The sequence below is a fragment of the Carcharhinus amblyrhynchos genome, chromosome 7, assembly GCF_965287045.1.
Source record: "Carcharhinus amblyrhynchos chromosome 7, sCarAmb.v2.hapA, whole genome shotgun sequence".
In the NCBI taxonomy this organism is placed as follows: Eukaryota; Metazoa; Chordata; class Chondrichthyes; order Carcharhiniformes; family Carcharhinidae; genus Carcharhinus; species Carcharhinus amblyrhynchos.
In genome coordinates, this window is record NC_137330.1 from 53082470 (window position 1) to 53103630 (window position 21161).

The 21161-nt window shown below is 40.6% G+C and overlaps 1 protein-coding gene across 1 annotated transcript in view; it reads left to right on the forward strand.

Annotated features, from left to right (window-relative positions):
• Positions 1-21161, forward strand: part of gtf3c2 (general transcription factor IIIC, polypeptide 2, beta) — a 97766-nt gene that overhangs the window by 38873 nt on the left and 37732 nt on the right. Inside the window, exons 10-11 of the mRNA XM_080192313.1 lie at positions 13742-13773; positions 13936-14065. Coding sequence (XP_080048439.1) covers positions 13742-13773; positions 13936-14065 — 162 coding nt within the window. The remainder of the gene's footprint in view (positions 1-13741; positions 13774-13935; positions 14066-21161) is intronic.

A 21161-nucleotide genomic window follows, 5' to 3' on the forward strand; every position in this document is an offset into this window, starting at 1 on the left:
GTGAATTGGTGTGGCAACAATAATCTCTCCCTCAGTGTCAACAAAACAAAGGAGGTTGTCATCAACTTCAGGAAGCGTAAAGGAGAACATGCCCCCGTCTACATCAATAGGGAAGAAGTAGAAAGGGTTGACAGCTTCAGGTTTTTAGGTGTCCAGATCATCAACAACCTCTCCTGGTCCCCCCATCCTGACACTATAGTTAAGAAAGCCCACCAATGCCTCTATTTTCTCAGTAGACTAAGGAAATTTAGCATGTCAGCTACGATGCTCTCCAATTTTTACAGATGCACCATAGAAAGCATTCGTTCTGATTGTATCACAGCTTGGTATGGCTTCTGCTCTGCCCAAGCTGCAAGGAACTGTAAAAGGTTGTGAACATAAGAACATAAGAAATAGGAGCAGGAGTAGGCCATCTAGCCCTTCGAGCCTGCCCCGCCATTCAATAAGATCATGGCTGATCTGTCGTGTTTCAGTTCCACATTCCCGCCCTCTCCCCATAACCCTTAATCCCCTTGCCTATCAAAAACCTATCAACCCGCTCTTAAATATATTTAGCGAGGCAGCCTCCACCACTTCAACGGGCAGAGAATTCCAGAGATTCACCACCCTTTGAGTGAAGAAGTTCCTCCTCAACTCCGTTCTAAACCGCCCCCCCTTTATCTTGAGGCTGTGCCCTCTAGTCCTACTGTCCTTTCTGAGCGGGAAGAGCCTCTCCACCTCTATCCTATCCATCCCATTCATCATCTTATATGTCTCAATGAGATTTCCCCTCATTCTTCTAAACTCTAACGAGTACAAGCCTAGTTTATTCAGCCTCTCCTCATAGTTCAACCCCCTCAACTCCGGTATCAGCCGAGTAAACCTCCTCTGCACTCCCTCCAAGGCCAAAATATCCTTGCGTAAGTGCGGCGACCGAAACTGCACACAGTACTCCAGCTGCGGCCTCACCAGTGCCCTGTACAGTTGCAGCAAGACCTCTCCCTACTTTTATATTCAATCCCCCTCGCTATGAAGGCCAGCATCCCATTCGCCTTCCTGACCACCTGCTGCACCTGCAGGCTGGGTTTTTGCGACTCATGCACAAGGACCCCGAGGTCCCTCTGCACCGTCGCATGCTGCAGTTTTTTGCCATGTGAGTAATAGTCCTTCCTACCATTATTCCTACCAAAGTGGACAACTTCACACTTGCCAACATTAAATTCCATTTGCCAGTTCATGGCCCATTCGCCCAGCCTATCTAGATCCCTCTGCAGACTTTCCACACCCTCCGCACAATTTGCCGTTCCACCAATCTTGGTGTCATCAGCAAATTTCGACACCATACGCTCTGTTACCTCCTCCAAATCATCTATATAAATAGTAAATAGATGAGGCCCCAGCACCGACCCCTGAACATAGCCCAATCCATCACACAAACCAGTCTCCCATCCATTGACTCTGTCTACACTTCCTGCTGTCACGGCAAAGCAGCCAGCATAATTAAGGACCCCACGCACACTGGACATTCTCTCATTCAACTTCTTCCTTCAGGAAAAAGATACCAAAGTCTGAGGCTATATACCAACCAACTCAAGAACTGCTTCTTCCCTGCTGCTGTCAGACTTTTGAATGGACTCACCTCGCATTAAGTTGACCTTTCTCTACACCCTAGCTATGACTGTAACACTACATTCTGCATTCTCTTGTTTCCTTCTCTGTGAGTAGTATGTTTTGTCTGTATAGTGCGCAAGAAACAATACTTTTCACTGTATGTTAATACATGTGACAATAATAAATCAAATCAAATCAAATTGGCTGGATTAGATTTGTCCTGCTTTTTGTGAATGGAACATATCTGGGCAATTTTCCACATTGTCCGGTAGATGTCAAGTGTTGTAGCTGTGGTGGAGCAGGTTGGCTGGAGGACAGTTAGTTTTGGAACACAAGTTTTTCAGCACTAAAGGTGGGATGCCATCAGAGATCGTTGTGTCCAATCACATGAAGGGAATTGAATTGGCTGAAAATTGGCAGTTGTGATGCTGAGGGCCTAGAGAGGAGGCTGAGTTGGATTCTCCATTTGCCACTTCTGATTGAAGATGATTGCAAAAACTTCAGCTTTGTCTTTTGTACTGAAGAGTTGGGCTCCCACATCACTGATGATAGGGATATTTTGTGGAGCCTCCTCCTGTGACAGTTCTTCAATTGCTTATCACCATTCAAGACTGGATATGACACGATTGCAGAGCTTAGATCTGATTTATTGATTGTTGGATCACTTAGTTTTGTCAATAGAATGTTGCTTCCACTGTTTAGCATATAAGTAGTCCTGTGGGTGGCTTTATCAGGTTGATGCTTCATTTTTAGGAATGCATGACTCCTGAAATGCTCTCCCACACTCATTAACCCAGGGCTGATCCTCTCGCTTTGTGGTAATTAGAGAGTGAGGGATGCGGCAGGTTGCAGATTGTGGTTGAATGCCGTTCTGCTGTCGCTGATGGCCCACAGCATCTCATAGGTGTTCAGTTTCAGATTACTAGATCTGTTCTGAATTTATTCCATTTAGCACAATGGTAGTGTCACATTGCAATGGATATGGGGCGACACAGTGATTAGCACTGCTGCCTCACAGCGCCAGGGTCCGTGGTTCGATTCTACCCTTGGGTGACTGTGGAGTTTGCACATTTTCCCCATGTCTTTGTGTTTTGAAATTTTTGAAATCTTTTTTGCTGTGGGTTCAATATCTAGCTTTGCCAAAACAGGCAACCTTTCTATGGAGTCTAATCTTCCTTGTTCACATAGATGCCCCTAGAGTTCCACCATCTCCATCTATTTATCACACTGATGACCTCTTCTGTCTTTATTTTCAGTGGAACTGTTTTCTTTGCTGATTGACCTGTTGCATTTTTGATTCCATCATACATACCCTTAGCATTTCCCATGTTGAAGAGCATCTAGATGTGCTGGCAGAATTATTACCAGCAATTATTGACCATCTAATAGCCTGTTGGATCCTGAGCCACTCTTAGTGCATTCAGCATTTTCTCACTCGGATTTCACTTGAAAACGGACTGCTTGGCTTCAAAGGTAGATTCAATCACTGATTTTAGTCTTGAAAGAATCAACATTCTTTGGATGTCTATGGGGCACCTTATGCCATGTTTGGTTCTGAAATAAGATGTTAGTTATATAAAGCTGAATATATTAATCCTGAAAATACAGTATCCCCGTAGGTACTTTTGTATACTAATTCCGCATAGTTGAAGTCTGGAACAGCCTATTACCCAAAGCAATTGAAAATTTCAAAACTCAGACTGACTTTTTTTTCACTGCATGCAAGTAGTAAAGGGCTACAGAACCAGTGTGCACAAATGGAATGAGGCTGCAGATCAACCATGGTCTAGCTGAATGCTAGAACAGGCTTGATAGGCTGAATGGCCTCCTATTTCTATGATTGAAAGCAGATCCATCTTTTCGAATTCCTTTTTCAAAAAGCATTTAAAGCAACTAAATGGTATTTCTAACTTAGATGAAATTGCCCCTTTTTAAAATTTTGAAACCCTTGAGAAACTTTTGTTAAATAAATACTTGTCAGATAAAGACAAATCAGTGATGTATAATACCAGACTTAGAATGGTCATTAACAATGGGAACAATTGTAGTCTTTCAACCATGTAATGACTGGAGGCTTCCCAGTAAAATGATTTTTAAGTCTTATTTAATTTCCCTTAGTTTACCCCAGCTGAACTAGTTTCAAATTCAAAAACTCCATTACATTTTCTAGTTTTCCTTGCCATTGCGCAAAGCCATGTGAAGATACCCTCCACTGCCTGCACCTGTAGACTGGTTATCATAAAATACCAATTAGTGTTTGGAGATTGAAAAGTGTAATAAAAGGCTTATGGACTTCTGATGTATCATCAACGTCTGAATGAACTGGTCCACTGGGGAAAGATAAATCCTCTCTTTATCCTCAGTGTCATTATTGAGAGCAGTTCAACACATTTTCTTGACTTGAGAATAAGCCCAGGAAGTAACTTCCAAGTGATAGTTGCTTTACAATTCTTTTATGTAATGATCAGGTGAAGAATAATAACTGTTTTAATTGATGCAATGATAATTTATTTGAGATTTAAATTGACACCAGAACACATTTATTTTCTCCTTATGTCAGCCAGGTTTATTTTTCCCCCGAACCTTCTCTTTTATTTTAACTCTTGTGTTCATGTTCTATTAGATGGCTTGGAAACATAGAATCACTGCAGTGCAAAATGAGGTCATTTGGCCCATCGAGTCTGACTGACAACAATCCCACCCAGGTGCTATCCCCATAACCACATGTATTTACCCTAAGAATCCCCTTGACACTCAGGGGCAATTTAGCATAGCCAATCTACCTAACCTGCACATCTTTAGACTGTGGGAGGAACCAGTGCACCTGTAGGAAACCCATGCAGACATGGGGAGAATGTGAAAACTCCACACAGACAGTGACCTGAGGCCAGAATTGAATCCAGGTTCCTGGCGCTGTGAGACAGCAGTGCTAACCACTGTTGACTGAATTGTCTGTCTCTTTGGTTTGTGTTATTCCCAGTGCTTGCTTTATACTCAACTGCCGTAAGGCAGAACTTTCCCATAATTTGTCCGTGTTGGGCTCTGACTGAAAACTGATGCGTATCTCTTCAGATGCACCAACAAATGTTGAGACCAGATCTTGTACCACCCTAACAAAAACAAATGCAGCGGGGAGGGGGGATTTCCACCACTAGCCCCATACACATACCTCCCCTCTCTCTCTCTCTCTCTCTCTCTCTCTCTCACACACACACACACACACACACACACACACACACACACACACGTCCCCATTTGCACACATTCCCCCCCGCCACACGAACACATATTTCCCCCCACACACCTCCCACCACCCCCCAACACACACACACCTCCTCCCCCACAAATATACTTCCCCACACACGTGCTCACACACAATTCACCTCTTCCCTCCCACACACACACACACATACACACACACGTGCACCTGCCCCCCACATACACACAAGTCTCCCTGTCTCACACTCACACATACGCGCACACACACACACACACACCCCCCCTCAGTTGGGCTCCCCAGAGTGCCTGTCCAAATAGTTTTTTGTTGGTATCTGTATTCTGTTCATTTCTGTTTTTGTACTGTACATCATAAAGTCCTTGGCTTCAGGAAAGTGTATCTAATAAGGCTTGATTCCTACCTTGTAAATATTGTTAGTTTGAACTACTATGAAAGGTTATTTTGACAGCTGAATGATAGACTACAACTTGACTTTGGCAAAGGCAACATACAGAAATGGAAGAATCTTGATAAAAACACATTGTTGCATCATAGTGAATGTGCCGTGGGTGTAAATGTGCCTCACAGTAAAACTAAACAGGATGATCAATTTGTTAAGAGAAAAGGGTGTCATTTCACTGAATTTTCTTTTTGCAATTCTGATTTAGGACAACACTTCCATGTTGAACAACCCTCATAGGGAGCAATATCAGACCACCACCACTAAACTGAGCTGGATTACTATAGCTCCTCCCTGCTTTGCAGAAATACCTATCCTCTTCCACTATATTAACAACTGAGCTCCTCGCCTGACACACACACAGCAAACTCGCTACTGCAGAGGTCATTTCCCACCTTTCCTGTTAGATAGTTTGTTAGCCTTCACTCTCCCTATTTAGGCCTCCTGTGCTCTCTCCCTTTTGACCTGAAGACAGCATGTGGTATTAGCTTTCGACAAGCAATAATTTATATTAGCTATCATATTTAAAAACTTAAAAGTATATATTCAGGATATAGCATGCAATGAGTAGTTAACTGAGTATTCCAAAACAGGAAAGTCCCAAGTTTGCTTTCCAGTCCACATTAAATTTAATGCAGAAGTTAAGGAATTAAAGTGAGATGTCAGGCAGGTAATTACAGCATTCAGGTTCATCACTTTTTCAGTACGCTGTCACAGCATTGTGCTGAGCTCACTTTTACATTGCTTCTGCATAGCACAGCGTGTCAAGCCACAGCAACATTTAAATGTGTAGTTAACCCTATCTTAAAACCATAATGTCCAAAGCAGACTTGCCATTAGGCTAATGGTAGCAGGGTTCAATCCTTAATGGTGAAGACAATGGATGCTACAACTTTGTTAGATTGTTGGCAATATGAGAAATCAGCAAAATAAAAAGTATGTATTCTCATCATGTGCTGCTGTTGGGTAGCAAGTACTGCAAAACAAAGGTGGTCAGTGGGCATGGAGGGAAAACAGCTCCACATTCCTCCACAATGGGAAACATCCTCTCAGTATCTACCGTGTCAATTCCCCCAGAAGCTCATTCGTTTCAATAAGGTCACTCTTCATGCTTCTAAACTCCAACGCATGTAAGCCTGAACAACTTTCCCTCATAAGACAACCCTTTCATTCTTGGAATCAACCAAGCGAAACATCTCTGAACTTCTTCCAATGCAAGTATATTCCTCTTTAAATAAGGAGACCAAAACTATATATAGTATTCTAGATGTGGTCTCACCAACAGCACAGCTCTAGCAAGAATTCCTTACTTTTATACTCCATCCTTCTTGCAATAAAGACCAATATTCCATTTGTTTTCCTTAGAAATTTGGATGCTAACTTTTTTGTGATGCATGTGCAAGGTTACCCAGATCCCTCTGTACCACAGCATTCTCCAGTCTCTATTTAAATATTTTGTTTTTATATCCTTGCCACTAAACTGGTTAACTTCACATTTTCCCATGTTATTCTCCATCTACCAATTTTCGATCAACTTTTAAACCTATCTATGACCCCTTGCAGATGCTTTGGATTTTTACAACTTGCTTTCCCACCTATCTTTGTATTGTCAGCAAATTTGGGTCCAATACACTTAGCCCCTTCAGTTCATTAATATAGCTTATAAATAGCTGAGGCTCAAGAACTGATTTCTCTGGCACCCTGTGAATTAAATTTTGCCAATTGAATATGACCCACTTATCTAGACTTTGTTTTCAGTGGATTAGCTAATCAGCTACCCTCGATAATATACTGTCCTCAACACCATTAGCTTTTATATTGCGCAGTCACATTTACTTGCACCTTATCCCAATACCTTTTTGAAATCCAAATATATTATATCTGCAAATTCCTGTTAACCACTCAATCAACTTGAATAAATATTGTGTGTGCACAATTTCCCTTTAATAAAACCATTTTAACTCTACTTGATATTATTAGGATTTTCTAAATGTCCTGCTAGTACTACTTGTCAGTCCTTAATCCCAGTACTTTAATTTTGTATCTTTTTCACTATTGATAATAAACCTCCTTCCCTTTTGCCCTGTGATTTTCTACTATTATTGCTAATAGTGCTTTTAATGTCTTCTGTCATGAATCACATAAGTCTACGCTGCACTTCTTCCAAGGCCAAGTTGGACTTTATACTCTACTTCTTGTTTCATAAAGGTCAGCATTCCATTAGTATTTTGATTACTTTCTGTACTTGTTCGTGACATTTTCATGGTCTGTGTACTTGAACCTCCATTGTTTCCAGCTTTCCAACATTTAGAAAATACTCTGTTCTATCAATTTCGGTCCAAAAAGAATTACCCCAAATTTGCCTCTACTGAAATCCATTTGCCACAGTTTTGCCCATTTATTCAAACTATCAATATCTCTTTGTAAAATTATGCTTCCATTTACATTCTTACACCTCTCAATGTGTGGTTTTCATAGAACATTGAACAATACAGCACAGGAACAAGCCCTTTGGCCCACGATGTTGTACCGAACATGGTATCAAATTAAACTAATCCCTTCTGCCTGCCTTTGATCCATATCCCTCTATTCGTTGCATATTCATGAACTTATCTAAAATCCCCTTAAATGCCTCTATCATGTCTGCCAACACCACCATGCCTGGCAGCACGTTCCAGACACCTACTGCTCTCTGTAGAGAACAAAATTGCCCCTCACTTTCCCTTTCTCATCTTAAGTACGTGCCCCCTCGCATTAGACATTTTGGTTCTGGGATAAAGATTCTGATTGTCAACCCTATCTATGCCTCCTATAATATTATAGACTTCTATCAGATCTCCCTTCAGCCTCCACCGCTCCAGAGAAAACAACCCTAGTTTGTCCAGTGGCTCCTTATAGCTCATACCCTGTAATCCAGGCAATCCTGGTAAACCTCTTCTGCACCCTCTCCAAAGCCTCCACACCCTTCCTGTAATGTGGCGGCCAGATCAATTTAAACTGTTAATTAAGACCATTAATAGTTCAGGCCCGAATACAAATCTTTGTGAGATACGACTATCTCACAAAGAGATAGAGTAACTGACCACTATCTCTACTCGCCGTCTCCTTTCCCTCAGCTAATTTCCCAACCAGGTCAATAATTTGCCTTTAGTTCCAATTTTAGCTAACAATGGGTTATGAAAGTATTTACCAAATGTCTTCTGGAAGCCATAAATAACATCCATACATATTTCCCTGTCCACTACCTCTAGTCACCCCTTTGTAAAAATTCAATCAGATTCATCTGGCGTGACCTACCCTGTGCTCATTTTCTACGATCCAATTTCAAGGTATTAAGTCAATCTATCCTTAGTAAACTGACAACAGATGTCACGGTAACTAGTCTATAATTCTTTTGCTTCCCTCTGTCATCTTCCTTAAATAGCAGTGTGGAATTGGCAGTTTTCCAAACTAAAGGAACTGTTCCTAAATCAATAAATAATTGAAAGGTTATAGTTAAGCCATCTGCAATGTTCTCACTTTTTTATATACCCTGGGAAAGAAACCATCTGGTCCTAGAGATTTGTCGCTCTTTAGAGCTGTTAATTTCTCCATTCTATTATCTTGCTTACATTAATTTAATTGAGACCCAGAGTTGGATTTTCCAGCCACTCATGCCAGCAGGATCTTCCAGTCCTGCCAATGGTGCATCCCCCACGCAGGTTTCCCAGCGATGAGAGGTGCATTAAATGGGGAACTTTATTGACAACAGGGGGGAACCAAAGGATCCCGCCGCCAGTCAATGGCAGACCACCTCCACCACTGCGAAACACGTGGCAGGTTGTGTGAAAAATCCCTCCCCCTAGCTCTGAGACTTCTTGGGATGTCCAATATTCTCTACAGTAAGCACTAACAAAATTATGATTCAATATGTCTCTTATTTCCTTATTATCATTGACAACATCGCTGTTATCAATTTTCAAGGAGCCTACATTGTTCCTGATTCCTTAATGGAATTGTGAGAATCTTTTTTGTTGATTTTGATTTTGCAAGTTTTTTTTCATGCTGCCTTTTTTGGCTCTTACAATTTGCATTGCCACCTTATTGCTGCTCTGTATATCTTCTCTGTGCACCGAATTTGTGCATTTTTGGCATTTTGTATACTTTTAATCTTTGTCTCATACTTCCTTTGTGGTCCATGACTGTAAAACTTTTGTCCTTCAGGGTTATAACTGGTTCTGTATCATGTTAAATCATTTATTCATGAACAGAATTGTCCACTTTACTGTGAATAGTCTCTGCCTCATTACATTCTGACTGGAATCTGAGGAGCTGTCCCATGTTTCCCCTCTTAAACACCATGTTTTACTTGATCGTATTATGTTCTCTCTTTGATAAATGCTCACATGCCATTGGGTTGTTAACTAAACCTGACTCATTCCTCATAACTAAATCTGATCTGGCCTGCCACCTAGTTGGTTCTATTATAAAAAATTTATCATCAATTTCATGAGTGCATCCATTTATCATGGATGCACTCATGAAATTCACTATCTTTATGAAAGGTGTTAGTATATTATCCCAATCTGCATGAAAGCTTGAATCTTCCACTCAAACCATCCTGTCTTTGCTACATGCTTTCCTGCCTAACATCAACATTTATACGAGCTGCCGTCAGGACACTAGACACAACTGCTGCTAGTTTTAAATCTTCTTCATTTAATTCTACCCATAAAGCCTCCACTTCCTGCTTCTCTCTTGTTATATCTTCACATATCTTTGAAGTGATTTCAACCTCCATCATTAAGGTTATTCCTCCCCTTTATCATTTTTCCAATTGACTTTGTAACTTGGTATGTTTAATTTCCAATCCTGACTCTACAAATAATCATTTGTTGTGGTACAAAACTTGAGTATTGCTAAAAAAAATTTTGTTGAAGCTTTTCATCTTGCACTCATTACAACAATCTCAATACCAATGTCAGAGGAAACAACAGTTTTATACTGTACGAGAAGAGAGTGCTGATTGGTTGGCAAGTGGACTGTAGTCAAAGCATAGCCATAATGGTGACTGACAGTTAACTGCCAAGCATTGTTTGAAAATTTAAAGCAGGCAGCTTGACTCTGATTGCCCTGATGATTGAACAGGTGCAGTGTGTGTCTACATTATTTCTGGAAAGAACAGGGCCCTTTGTGTTAAAGTATATAGTCTCCAGTACACACACGTGCACCACAATACAAGCCCAATTGACCATCTTAAATTGGATCTTGATATAAGTTTTAGCACACTGAGGATTATTTAGCAAATGTTGTCCAATCACAAAATCACATTAAATGTTGGACATTGCTGATGTGTTATTCATGATTCCAAGTCTGGTTGTACTGCGCCTACCCCAATGGTGAAGTTCCTTCCTTATTCATTTGTGGGACATGTGCATCACTGGCTGGCCAGCATTTATTGCCCATTCTTTTTGCCCTTGGAGGGCAGTTGTGTATCAACTACATTGCTGTGGTTCTGGAGTCACATGTAGGTCAGACCAGATAAAGACAGAGATTTCCTTCCCTAAAGGACATTAGTGAACCAGATGGGTTTTTCCAACAATCGACAATAGTTTCATAGTTATCATTACACTCGTAATTCCAGGTTTTTTTTTTAAAATAGAATTCAAATTCACCACCTGCCATGTTGGAATTCGAACTTGGGTCCCCAGAACATTAGCTGAGATTCTGTATTAATAGTTTCGCAATAATACCACTAAGCCATCGCCTCCCCAGTAGTCTGATCCCAGTACTGATGCCAGTGTTCCAAGAAATGGAATCCCACTTTCCCACACTATTCCTTCAACCATATGATCGCTCTAATCTCCCTTTCCTGTGCCAGTTTACCTGTGATTCTGGTAGTAATCCAGAGGTTATAACACGGAAGATCCTTTCCAATTCAGCTTTTGGTTCATGGTACTCTCTCCAAGTAGAATTTCTTTATTATATGTTTTCCATTATTGATGGTGGCAGCATAGATCACAATGACTGGATTCTCCCTCCCTCACCAACCTACTTTCAAGCCCATTAATCTATCCTTAATCTTACTGGAACTAAGTATTTTGTGCCTGTTGGATAGGTTCAGTTTTGCAGTTCTTCATCCTCTACCTCACCGTGGTCCCCCTTAACACAAATCTATTTTGAACCTGCACCTCTATACAGCATGTGACTGAATTCTGAAACAAATTGCCTTCTGTTGGAGCGTCTCCAATTCTCACTCCAGTTCAAGGTCATATTGCTGATCCAGGTTTATGTATGTGTGGAGTTAGCTGATCTCAGTTGAAACAGCAGTTGGGATGCTTCACCTGGCCTCGGTTCTCTTAGATTGTGGAATTGCCCAATTCTTGCTCCTAATTGCTTTTTGGAAGTTTGTGTGTATATATGTCAGGCTAAGATAAATTGGATTTAGCTGTGATACTGCTACCTAAACTCTCAGATGTCTAATAGAAACTGTAATAGTTCTTAGAGTATGATCAATATAGTACAAACAGAGCTGGATTCTGGAAAACATTGATTTACAAAATATATATTTTTAAATACATTTTAATTTGGGATTGCATTCAATGTTCAGTTGTGCTACAAAATGTTGTTTGGTCCCTGATTTTTTTTTATTATTGCAATCTGCTTACATTATATTACATTTACTTTCCCATCATTTACCAGAAAAATCTGTGGCAGCGTTATTTGCAGAGTTAGTTGTGGCTAGAAAGATAAGAGCTCCTGAAGAAGGTCCTGGAAGGTTAATTAATGTTAAGAGTCTTTTATCGTCAATTTGGCAGGCAATTTTCTCTTGAGGTTTACAGTGCAGTTGTAATTACAAAATTCCGGCCAACCTCAGAACCATATAGCATGCAACGTGAATACTGTCAATTTATTCACTACCTTTTGCTTGTGGCTTCATCTAGAAAGCTGTAATAAATATAAATCTGACTCTTGGGAGTACATACCTTTTGCTGCTTGGAGGTGTTGGTACTTAGATAATTGATTTTGTGTGTACAATAAGGTTGCCTCATTTATTCAAGTTCCCAGTGGAGATGTGCATTTGACTGTTAAAGGCAGGACCAGTATTGTTTATTATAAAATGAGGAGATTTTTTATCATATTAAATTCAAACGAAAGTAAAAGACTTGAACTGTCTATATTCTAACTTAATAGCCTTTTAAACTACATTGGCCCCCAAGTCGAAAGCTTGTATTGTATGTAGATGCTGCTTTTCACAATCCATTAGTGTCAACTGTTGACGTAGCAACTTGAACAAAGACACTTATCTGCGATGCGTTAGACATTTATGTATTAGTGATTATTGTGGTATGACTTTACCATGTGTAAAAAGCCTCTCTCCTTTGGCTTGCAAGCTTGGGGTGGGGGTTTCCTGGGGTTGGGGGGTGATGTGGGGTGCAATGTTGGGGGAGAGTAATGGTTATTTTGAGTTTGTGATCAGATCCAGTAAAATCTTCTCACTGACCGGGTGCAGGGCGGAGGTGGTGGTGCAAGGAATTTGAGGATTATTATAAGTTTCTGATATGCCTGATTTTTTTTTACTCAGTTGCACCTCCTGGTGATTTTAACTGACATGCCCATTGCAAGTCAGCTGCCCCCGCCATTATCAAAACAGATGGGAAGCAGCAGATGATTAGTAGACAGGAGTTGAATTTAACCAGTCGGAGACAAGAACAGTCACTGACAACAAGAGAAGTAGGGTTGTCAAGGCAGTTCTTATAAGAAGGGGTAGCCCTGATCAGGGATGGCTTGTGGCTTCAGGAGGAGCACTCCATTTTGTGCAGCAAGAAAGAAACATGTTTCTGTTTGGCTGCCATCTGGCCTGGACTCTCATCCTGTTATCTTCTCCCGGTAGAGAAGCCACATCAAATTTCCCACTCAGACTATTATTATTGCAGCCTGTGCTGGAAGGTGTTATCAGACTTCAATATACACATTGAAACAAGGACCCTGCCAACTTCAAATAGGTGCCTTTGTTGTTTGTTCAGAGGAGCAATTTAAAATAGAATCCAATGAGATCTGTGCAGAATGTTGGCCAAAGACTCGCCTGGATGATTTTAACTATCCACTTTCTGCTGTTGTGACAAAATAGCCCCATTTGTTTTTAATTTAAATCAGATTACATATAATAATTCTGGTACTGATAACAGAAAGGAAACTCTTCAATTAATATTGGGGATGTTTGCCCTAAAGCCTGAAACCTGGAAATTTTCTTTATTGCTGCTTGCTCATAGCATGCAACTTGAATCATCCTATCCCTTTCTAATCTACAGAGTTATTTTACAAACAATCAAACTCAGATTGACCACAGTCTGTATAAGTTACAGGTGGCACAATCTAACTGAAAATTTATGTTTGCATGATTCAGGACCAAAATATATTAAGTACAGTTCTTTGTGGTATTTATCAGTTTATCCAGTATTTTTTCTGAAAAGTCTTGTTTTTCATTTTTATAGCTTCATCTATTCAAGGACCAATCATATGCAAGGTAATTAATAAATGATTTACCTAGAAAGATTAAAGCTTATCTAAAATGACAAGTCATGCATTAATTTATTGTATTTCCATACTTTGCAATTAAATGTAATCTTTTGCAAACAAGTTTAATTTCATTTTTTTCTGATTACTAAGCATCACTATTACTTTTCAGGTGCAATGCACTGTCATTCTGGAGATCGGATCAGTTCAGTTTAGTGGTTCCTCACAATGTGGACAATGTTTCTGCCTTGACTGGATGCCAACTGGGGAACACGAATATTTGGCAGCAGGATTTTATGATGGTATGTAACAGTTTGAGTTTTCAAACTGCAAAATCACTTCCCTTATTCCAGCAACTAGATCTGTATGATCTCGTTCCTTAATTGTGTGTGACGAGCAATAAAATAATATTCACGGATATATTTTAAGCTATCGCCTGATCCAACCACTAAACTAACCTCTAAATTATGTAGTATTATTGCTTTTTAGAGAAAGAAATGTGCTATCCTTACCTGATATATATGACTCCAAATGACTCCATACCCACAATAATGCAGTGGATTCCTATCTCCCCTCCAAAATGGCCAAGCAAGCCACTCAGTTATATCATGCAGCTACAGAAAAGTCAAATAAAAGTAAAACCAGACAGATGTATGCATTAGAAATGGCAAAGGCATAATACCCTGCCCAGTCGACCAAGCAAGTTCACTTCTTTGATATCTAGAGTCTTGCCCAAAATTGAGACAACTCCTTAATAATCTGCCTTCGGCATATCATATCCCTCCAGCGGGACAGATCCATCAGAGGTAGGGGTACAGTGGACCAGAGAGTCCTCCGCATTGACATTGCATGCCATGAAGTTTTGTGGCATCAGGTCAAATGCGAACAAGAAAACCTCTTGTTCTTTATCACCTGCCACCTCTCCCCTCAGCCACTAGATCAATAATCCTTCATGTTGAGCAGCATTTGCGAGAAGCATTGAAGGTAGGAAAGGTTGGGCAGGGGACTTTAAAGCTCATCACAAAGAGTGGCTCAGTGACACTCAGTGACTGCGCTGACTGAGTTCTAAAGGACTTATCTGCCAGCCTCATCCTGCCCCAAGTGGTGAAAGAACCAACAACAACTTGATCTATTCTTCACTAATCTACCTGTTGCAAGTGCATTTGTCCATTAAGTATCAGTAAGAATGAAAACTGATATGGTCCTTATGGGTGCAAAGTGCAGTCTTCACATAAAGGACACCATCCAATGTATTGTGTGACACCATCATTATACTAAATGGGATAGATTCAGAATAGATTTAGCAGCTCAAAACTGGATATTCACGAGGAAATGTGGGCCATTAGCAACAAAAGCAGAATTGTGCTTAAGCGTAATCATTAAATGTATGGCCTGGCTTATTCCCCCTCTACAATGGAGGAGTGTAGGAGAGCCTGTCAATGGCAGCACCTGACATAGCCAAAAATGAGGTACCATCCTGTCGAAGCTACAACATAGGACTGCATACATGCTAAACAGAAGAAGCATGTTATAAGACAAAGCTAAGTGACTCTACAACCAGCAGACCAGATGAAAGTTTTGCAATCCAGCTGCAATTAGTTGTAAATGTTGATCGACAGTTAAACAACTAACAGAAAGAGTAGGGTCCATGAACATCCCCATCTTGAATGATGGCAGAGCTCAACATGTCAATACAAAAGATAAGATTGGAGCATTTGCAATCATCTCCAACTAGAAACTTGGATGACCTGTCCCAGTCTCCTCCTAAGATCTCCAAGATCTCAGATACCAAGTATGAGTTAGTTTGATTCACTCCACAATGAGTGAATCAAACTAACTGATAATTGGTATCTGTGATATCAAGGAATGGCTGAAGACGTTGGATACAGAAAATCCAATACATCATGACATCCCACAAACAGTACTGAAGAAGTGCTCTATAATTAGCCATGCCCTGAGCCATGTTGTTCCAGTAAAGAATTTACTTGAAAATTCTGAAAACACAAGCATTTACCTGAAAATAGGGAAAATTTCCTGACGTGTCTCCACCACAAAAGCAGGCACATCAATGCAGCCAAATACCTTCCCATGAATCTACTCTCGATCATAAAGTAATATAAGGGGATGCAATAAAGTAATGAAGTGAAGCTTGCTTGGCAATAACCTGCTAATCGATACTCAGTTTGAGTGCCATCCAAACCACCCTGCTCCAGACCTCATTGCAAACATAGCCCAAACATGGACAATTGAACAGAATTCCATAGGTGAAGTGAGAATGTTGTCCTTTACATCAAAGCAATACTTAACCAAATGTGTTATCAAGAAATGCTGGTAAAATTTAATCTAGGAATCTGGACAGAAATTCTCCACTTGTTGAAGTCGTATCTGGCACAAAGATGTGATTATTGCCCAAGTCTAAACTGCAGAAGTTCTTCAGGGTAATGTCCAAGATCCAACCATCTTTAGCTGCTGCTTCAATGACCTTCCCTCCAACATTGTGTTCGATACCATTTAAAACTTCTCAAATACTACATGTTGTCCTGGACAACATTCAGATTTGAGCTGATAAGTTGCGAATACTAGTTGCACCACACGTGCCAGACATTGACTGTTTCCAGCAAAAGAAAATCTAACTATCTCCCCTTAACACCCAATGGCTTTACCATCAGTGAAACTTCCATTATTTACATCCAGTGGGTTATTAGAAACCAACAAACCAGCTTCATAAATACTGTGTCAGGAACAAGTCAGGGGGTCTTCCTGATTTCCCAAAAATTGTGTACCATCTGCAAGGCGTGTGAGTAATGGAATACTGTATACTTGCCAGGATGAAAGCAGCTCCAAGAATACTCAAAAAGCTCCACACCATCTCAAGACAAAACAACCAGTGTAACCAGCACCCCATTCAGAACCTTAAAAATCTACTCTCTCCACCACCGGTGCAAAGTAGCTACAGGATGAACTGCATTAACTCACCAAGGCTTCTTCAGTAGCATCTTCCAAATTTACAACTTCTCCCACCTAATCTTATTCTTAATTCTTCATTTTTACCACTAGAGTCCTCAGTTGTGCTTGATTTACAAGGTGCAAGTAACCGGAATTTATTAAGCAAGATTTTACATATACTTAACACAAAGCAGTAAAAACAACGTAGAAGTCTGTCAAGATCCAGGAGTTCTTGAGTGTTGCCAGTCCAGGCAATGTCTTTTTTTTCGCCTGTCTTTGAAGTGATGTTGAACTATGTCCAGAAGAGTCATATCTAGAAGCCAAGGTATCACTGTGCCAGGAAGAATTATAGTTTTCCAATTTTTATCTCCCAGTCTCATTATTCCTCTTCCCTAATTTGGATATAGTGCAAACTTACCTCTTCCATGGGCTATGGAACCAATGGTGCAAGCATGCCAATCCACCTAAGCTGCACATCTTTGGACCAAGGGAGGAAATCGAAGCACCGAGATGAAACCCACACAAACATGGGAGAATTTGCAAACTGCATACAGTCACTCATGGCTGGAATCGAACCTGGGTCCCTGGCTCTGTGAGGCAGCAGTGCTAACTACTGTGTTGCACTTAAAAAAAAATTCTAAATATTCCTCCCCTACAGACACACCCTCTCCCTCCCAGGGAACCACTGTGGTGATTGCCCCTTAAAGGGCAACACCGTGGAAGAGGGTCACCAGTCTTGGGGGACCAGTTGAGACTTTGGGGTACCCGATGGTCTACTCTAGGGCAGTGGTGGGTGGGGTGGTCGTGGTGGTGTGGGGGCTGCTAGCCTCAGTACATTTTTTCTTTATTAATAAATACATCTTGTGTTCCTGGCAAACATTACACTCCCCCTCCCCCCTTCATGCATCCAACCCCAAACCTCTTCAACAGATGCTTTCATGGGCACTGCTCCCTGCAAGGGTCCTGTCCAACTGTGTCTCTCCTCCCCTATCCCCTAGGGTGGGGTGGGGAAGTGATTGTGTACTTACTTGTGCACTCCCAGCAGAGACTGTTCATTAAGCTCCTGTTTTACAAAAGCTGTTCTAAACCCCGCCGATGTGACTTCATATTAGCTGGAGGGGTGAAGGAAGTCCAATGTGGGTGGGGGAGGGGTAAAAGAGCAGGGTAGCTCGCTAATTATACCAAAATGTATCATAGTTGGGTTCCTGTCATTGCATGGTGTGAATCCAGTTATGTCAGTGGGGGAGGGGGATCAACCAGCAAAGAAATCCTACGAGCATGAAACCTGTTTTGGGACTCCCACTGGATTTTCCACACCCTCTGCCATTCCTATCTTCCAAAAATAGGGATGGAAAAAAGATTTTTTTGCATATTTGTTGACATAATGGTTACCAGAGCTCTTTCTCCTTTGGGAAAGTTGTTTGTACAAAATATTATTGCTATAAATGCACTAAAACTGAAGCGGACAACAATAATCCCATCACTTCTCATGAGTATTATGAAAATACACACAACTAATTGACTAACATAGAACATAGAACATTATGATATAAAGCAAATACTTTACGTTGACCCAATTTTGTGTGTTGTCAGTTCAGTTCACTTAACGGAATAAGAACTCGATCCCTTAGATACATTAATGTACCACCTTAATCATTTTTATTCTCAATTGAATAAAAAAAATCTTAAAATGAGTCTCTATGGCCATAAAGCTAAATGAAAGCACTGTTTAACATGTGGAACAGCAAGTCCAAAAAAGTTAATTACATTGTTCTCTCACTGTAATACTCTTTCATCATGAATTATGGTCATTAATTTAATATAACCTGAAGGGGAAAAATGCTTAAAGACTGCTCGTTGGGAGAGCATAACTTTACAATAAAGTTTCTTTTATACAACTCAATTTTCAATTTTCAATTCAAGTGAGTGACCTGTTTTTTAATATCCTGTCAATTCTGTTAATCTCTTTACTGAGTAAATCTGTATTTTTTTTCCTTTAAGTTTGATTATATAAGTTATCTTAAACTTCTGTCCATTTATCAAGACGGAGACTGAAGTCGTTGATTCAGAGACTAGAGTGCTGAATCTTAATAAAGGAAACTATGAGGATATGAGGCGTGAGTTGGCTTTGATCGACTGGGGAGAGTTATTTGGGGATGACAGTGGATAGGCAATGGCAAACATTCAAGGAACACACAGGGGAACTGCAGCAACTGTTTATTCCTATCTGGCACAAAAGCAAAATAGGTAAGAGGGCCATTCTATGGCTTACAAAGGAAATTAGAGAGAGTATCTGATCTAAGGAAGAAACATACAGAATGGCAAAGAGAAATAATAGGTCTGAGGATTGGGAGCAGTTTAGAATTCAGCGAAAAAGGACCAAGGGATGATTAAGAAGGGAAAGATACAGCATGAAAGTAATCTTTCAGGGAACATAAGACTTACGCTAACAGTTTCTATAGATACATGAAGAGAAAGGTTGGTGAAGACAAACGTAGGTCCCCTACAAACAGAAATGGGGGAAATGTATAATAGGGGACAAAGAAATGGCTGAGCAACTGAATGTATACTTTGGTTCTGTCTGCACAAAAGAGGACACAAATCAAATGCCAAAACTGTTGGAGAATGCAAGATTTAGTGAGAGGAAGAACTGAGGGAGATCAATATTAGTAGAGAAATGGTACTGGGAAAATTGATGGAATTGAGTACTTAAGGAGGTGGCTCCAGAAATACTGGATGCATTGGTGGCCATCTTCCAAGATTCTATAGACTCTGGAACAGTATCTGCAGATTGGAGGATAGCGAATGTCACTCCAGTATTCAAAAAAGGTAGAGAGGAAACAGGGAATTATGGACCAATAAGCTTAATATCGGTAGTGGGGAAAATTCTTGAATCCATTATCAAGGACTTTATAGCAGAGCATTTAGAAAGCAGTGACAGGATCAGACGGAGTCAGCATGGGTTTATGAAGGGGAAATCATGCTTGACAAATCTGTTGGCATTCATTGAAGATTGACTGGTTCACCCTTGTTAACTCCATTAGTTAATGTGGTGTATTTGGACTTTCAGAAAGCCTTTGACATAGGCCCGCACAAGAGATTATGGTGCAAGATTAAAGTGCATGGGATTCGGGAAAGTGTATTGCGATGGATAGAAAACTGGTTGGCAGAGAGGAAACAAAGAGTAGGAATTAATGGTGCTTTTCAAATTGCCAGGCAATAACTAGTGGAGTGCCACAGGGATCGGTGTTAGGACCCCAGCTATTCGCAATATATATTAATGATTTGGATGAGGGAACAAAATGTAACATCTTAAAGTTTGCAGATGATACCAAGTTGGGTGGGAAGGTGAACTATGACAAGGATGCAGAGATCCTTCAGAATGATCTGAACAGATGGGTGAGTGGGCAAATCAATGCCAGGTGCAGTATAATTTGGATAAACTCGAGGTTATTCACTTTGGAAGCAAAAACAAGAAGGCATATTCTACCTGAATGGCTGTAACTTGGGAGAGGAGAGTGTGCAGCGGACCCTGGGTGCCCTTGTGCACCAGTCCTTGAAGGTAAGCATGCAGGTGCAGCAGGCAGTAAAGGCAAATGGTATGTTGGCCTTCGTTGCAAGAGGTTTTGAGTACAGGAGTAGGGATGTGTTGTTGCAGTTACACCCTTGGTGAGGCCACACCTAGAGTATTGTGTATAGTTTTTGTCTCCTTTTCTGAGGAAGGATGTTCTTGCTGTCGAGGGAGTGCAGCAAAGGTTTACCAGGCTGATTCCGAGGATGGCGGGACTGATATATGAGGAGAGATTGACTAGATTAAGATTGTTTTTGCTGGAGTTCAGACGAATGAGGGGAAATCTCATAGAGACTTATAAAATTCTAACAGGACTAGACAGGGTAGATGCAGGGAGAATATTCCTAATGGTGGGGGAATCCAGAACCAGGGGTCGTAGTCTGAGGATTCAAGATAGATCATTTCTTCACCCAAAGAGTGGTAAGCCTGTGGAATTCATTACCAAAGGAAGTAGTTGATGCCAAAACATTGAATATATTCAGGATGCAGTTGGATATAGCACTTCGGGTGAAGGGGATCAAAGGTTACGGGGGAAGAAGCAGGATTAGACTATTGAGTTGGATGATCAGCCATGATTGTAATGAATGGCGGAGCAGCTCAAAGGGCCAAATGGCTTTCTCCTGCTCCTATCTTCTATGTTTCTATGTTACTAAGTTGTATTGGAATCAATTATGCAAACTTTTTCCCAATTTCCGTTTTCTCATTTTTGCATTCTACCAGCAAAAGAACAAAATATATTCATCACAGCAAAAGAGTTTCTCTGAGATGACAGTTTCCCCACAAGTTTAGATTCAACCTGAGGGGAAATCTTTACGTGCTAGTAATTCTGAAAGGAGAGAACTATCATGTACCTATCTCTTGAATAAAATCATTGAGAAATG